Genomic DNA, 4,411 nt, shown 5'->3' on the forward strand with positions numbered 1-4,411 from the left:
ACCAATGCTGGGCAATTAATTATATAGTTACTTCTTCAAAAAAGTAACTGAGTTTTGCAAACAACAAAGTTTTTTGCAGCTGTTTACCTAAAAGGTTTTTTTTAAACAAACATTTCACACTATTTACAGAACAATCAGGTGTTCTGCATCAAATCTGATGCCACACAAATTATTTGTGCCACCAAGAAAATAATTTCTGTCCACTATGAGATAAAGGAGAACATCAAAAGCCTGATACCTGCAGGCCTGACAACAGGAGATGCATCACTCCTGTAACACCTGTAACATTTAGTTCTGACACACACAACAAAACTATTGAATACACTACACACTAACTACACAAGATTTGCGCTAAATGTCCCAAATCACTCACATCTCAAAACCGCCGTAACTTCTAAAACTTCCTCCCGTTTCTTTACAACTAAATGCCATGTTTTGATTGCTCGACATGGTACATTTTTCGACCAATAGGAAAGAGTGGGGGTGTTTTGGTTTTGTCTTTGCTAACAGGCGGAGATTGCGTTCGAGCGTTTTCCTTATAAAACGCTGTTTTTACTGTTTCAGGAAGGAAGAAAGAAAACCAAACATTGTATATTTCTCTTTTTTATCACAACTCTGGTTTCACATGACTTATCAACACAATTTAAAAAGTGGTATAAAGTCCAGACTTTTTCCCGTCTGTCCTGCTCACATCTCCAATGGTTGTACACGTTGTCATTAATGTGGCTTCACTACACATCAGCCACGCCGCTTTGCTGGCTAAAACATCGGTGTCGGCACAGAAGGACGCTGTCATAGCTTGTCAACGACGTTGATTAGCTGCGTATATACGAATGTGAATCGCATCATTGGCTGGACTATGGGATAAGGTGGCATCGTTCTAATCCCATAGGGGAGCAGCCAGTCACTCACTGACTAACACTGCAAAACAGAATTGTTAAAGTTTTAATTTTACGTTAATTTCAGGATAGATTTTTTTGTGCGCAATGCAGATTTTTTCTGCGCAGAGACCGTGCCAGCTGGTGCGCAGCTTAGAGGGAACATTGTGTAACAATGATGAAATAATTATAATACTGCAATGATGTAGTATTGTAGTGTTCAAGTATTCACTGCCTCATCTAACAATAATGTAACTGCTCCCATGTCCTCTCAGAACTCTTTTGAAATCAAGTTCCCTTCAGTGGTTTCAATTTATGCTAATGAAACATGCTTCAGTCAAACCGTGACCGCCTTCCACTGCCAACAATATTTACTGTACTTAATCAATATAGCACTGATAAGTAGTGCAGAAAGGCACATTTTTTCTACTACCTTAGAGGGTGACTTTACTGATAGACATTTCTATAGTATCTTCTTGTATGTTGTAATGCTTTAACTTAACTTACTTAAACTTAACTGTCTAACTCCTAATGCTTCACTTTTTGCTGGATGTATGGGAACAAAAACAAACTTCTGTGCAGCTTCAAATAAAGCAGATTTTATCACGCCTTTCAGAAATAATTCAGTAACAGTAAAGAGGTGAATTTAATCAAACCCCAGGCTGGGACATGAGTGTGAAAAGTATGTGAATACACAAGTTGTTTTTTTTAAAAATTTATTTACTCAGTTAAGGTCCAGTATTGACATAATCAGAGTGGTTGAAAATCCATGTTTGGTGACCTATGCTTCAGTAAAAACATGACAACTCTTTACTAAAGCAGTCTGTATTCAAGTATCAGAGCAATTAAATTGTTGTTGTACCTGAACAAAGCCCATGGAGGGCGGGCCAAAGTCACTGAAGGCTGGCCTGAAGTTGGACGACGATGGAAGAGAGGGAGAGGGCACAGAAGACCCTGGCCAGAAGGAGAGAAGAGATAGAACACATTAAAGGCTGAACCTAAAACACAAGCAATTTTGTTTCAAATGTAAAATCTTAAAAAATAGTTTAATAATACTATTATGCTGTATTGTTAATGACTGATAAAATATTGTGTGGGGCAGCACTGGTTTATGAAGGCAATGGGACTGTTGAACATAGTCACAGTGTGAACTGTTTTATACATACACACCACAGGAAACTGACAACATGCTAATAACGGCACTGCACAACATTAAAGCTGGTCCTAAAGTACCTGGTGGAGTGTGGTTGGAGCCAGATGGTGCAGGAGCAATGGGTTTGTAACTCATGGCGATTTCAGCAGGCAGCTCCCCGTACGACGTGCCGCTTCCTTCAGTCCCGTCAACCCGATACTTATACAGCTTTACAGGTGATGATGAGCTCCTAAGAGCTAATGCATAAAGATACACAGAAACACAAATGCAATTCAATCCATGAATAGAAGGAAGCAAAGGAAGCTGTGAATCAGAATAATCAGGAATCACCATCAACAAAAGTCGGAGAGGAAATGAGCACAATTGACCTTTCTTTAACAGCAGTAGCAAGACTTGTCAGCCTGGATGTGTTTGAGAGCAACACAAGCATTTTTTATGTAAAAACGGAGCACGTTTGCCTTAGGTCACACATTACACAACAAAATTTATGACCTGTCAGTGGAAACGTTTCTCATTCAGGTTGCTTTTGCAGCAGAGAGATGAGAAAACCGACAGGAAACCAAGGTCCTCACTGCGGACATTTTATACTCTGTGCTAAAATGACGCCTTTTCTTAGGTTCAACTTTAACATTTGAACTTTATGGCAAAAATTAACAGGCTTGAATTCAGAAAAGATCATTATGCTGTATTACATGATCATTACTGCTGTAGTCACATTTACTTCTGATCAGACATTTGCAGAGCACTTGTTTTGTACATAAAGCATAACATTTCTACCCATCCCAATGTCCTCTATATATATAAATATTAAACCTTATACTGCCCCATTAATTATAGCAAAGTTATTGTGAAAATTTTTTTAAAAAAAAGTTAACTCATTCACAGGGGACCAGGTGGATTTCAATGATTTTAGCTGACCCATGATAGTAACTTGCACTGTATGGGAAAGTACATTAAATCTTCCCATTCAGTCACAAAACAACAAGTGCCATTAAAAACATACCCATGCTCGTGTTCAACCAAATGAGCTTTCACAGGTCATCTAAGAGTCCGCTGGACTCTAATTTAACAATTTGCAGCAAAAACATCGTAATTACAATACAAGTTCCCTAATCTGTCAATGGTACTCTGACTGCAGAGAACCATAGCTTAATATCAGACTACACTGAATGTGTCAACCTGTGAACTGTACTTGTTTTGTGTTTTAAGCCGCCTCTAATGAAGCTTTTCATAGGCTGGGTGAGTGTGAATGTGGTCACTCAAAGTCGCACGAGGGGAGCCCAGAGGTGCTCAATGAAACAAAAGCTGACGTTAGCATTTACATAAAGCTGCCAAGCTAACTACTACTTGGTAACGTTAGCCGGATTAGCTTGCTTTTGCCGGTTACCACAAAAACATAAGTAAACCCCAACCAAACAGGCTTACCGTTTACATTCTAATACAGACAGCGACTATTAATAGCGTTAAACTAAACTTGTGACCACCGATGACACCTGAAACGATACAAAAAAGTGGCAATTTTGTACCTTTTTAGGGAGACGTGAAATCCTCTGTGGGACGCGAGCTCTGACTCTTCCTCAGTGACTGAGTCTGCGCAGACGAGGGGGCTGTTTTTTCTTTTTTTTTTATCTTTATAGCGATTTGATTGGTCGGTTTACATGTGACATATGTCCTAAATGTTTCCGTCACCAGAAACTACTACCGCGCCAAACCCGCGTCATACGTAGGGAAAATGAAAATACGAACGCTGAAACAAATGGCAGATATAGTTATAGATAAATACATTACGATATTTAGGAGAGAAATTCTTTCCCATTTACATAATAATTATAAAGTCTAGAAGAACTTTTAGACTTTGAAACATGTCTGAATAGTTAATATGAAATGGGAACATTTTACCCCTTGATGTACCTTCATTTTTCTGTTTTCACTCCCACATTTTAAATTTAAATATATATTTGCGTAACTTGATTGAATGCTTTACTCATGATAAAAATTTGTTCCCATTAATACTTTATTACATAGGTAATTACAATTCATGCGAGGGCATAGATAGATAGATAGATAGATAGATAGATAGATAGATAGATAGATAGATAGATAGATAGATAGATAGATAGATAGTCAAGGCTGAGAAGGTCTGGACATGTGCACAGGGATAATGGATATACTGGACAAAGGATGTAGAAGGAGAGAAAGAGAAAGATCAGAGGGTTGATGTGAAAGAGAAGAATGCAAGGGACAGGGTGAGATGGAGGCAGTTGAGGCGCTGCAGTGACCCCTTAAATGGAGCAGCCAAAGAAGAAGAATAGGATCACAAAAGATGTCCTTTTTGCAGTACTTCAGCATGTTTACATGTTACACATTTCGATGTTTTTTT

General features: G+C 38.5%; 1 protein-coding gene across 1 annotated transcript in view; it reads right to left on the reverse strand.

The window, feature by feature from the left end:
- Positions 1–3,743, reverse strand: part of cdk2ap2 (cyclin dependent kinase 2 associated protein 2) — a 6,694-nt gene extending 2,951 nt beyond the window's left edge. Inside the window, exons 1-3 of the mRNA XM_005741093.2 lie at positions 3,558–3,743; positions 2,112–2,267; positions 1,741–1,832 (exon numbers count right to left, since the gene is read on the reverse strand). Of these exons, the coding sequence (XP_005741150.1) occupies positions 1,741–1,832; positions 2,112–2,166 (147 nt within the window). The 5' untranslated portion in view covers positions 2,167–2,267; positions 3,558–3,743. The remainder of the gene's footprint in view (positions 1–1,740; positions 1,833–2,111; positions 2,268–3,557) is intronic.
- Positions 3,744–4,411: the final 668 nt, after the last annotated feature.

The sequence above is a fragment of the Pundamilia nyererei genome, unplaced genomic scaffold (assembly GCF_000239375.1).
Source record: "Pundamilia nyererei isolate P.nyererei 1_Seehausen unplaced genomic scaffold, PunNye1.0 scaffold00107, whole genome shotgun sequence".
NCBI classification, from domain to species: Eukaryota; Metazoa; Chordata; class Actinopteri; order Cichliformes; family Cichlidae; genus Pundamilia; species Pundamilia nyererei.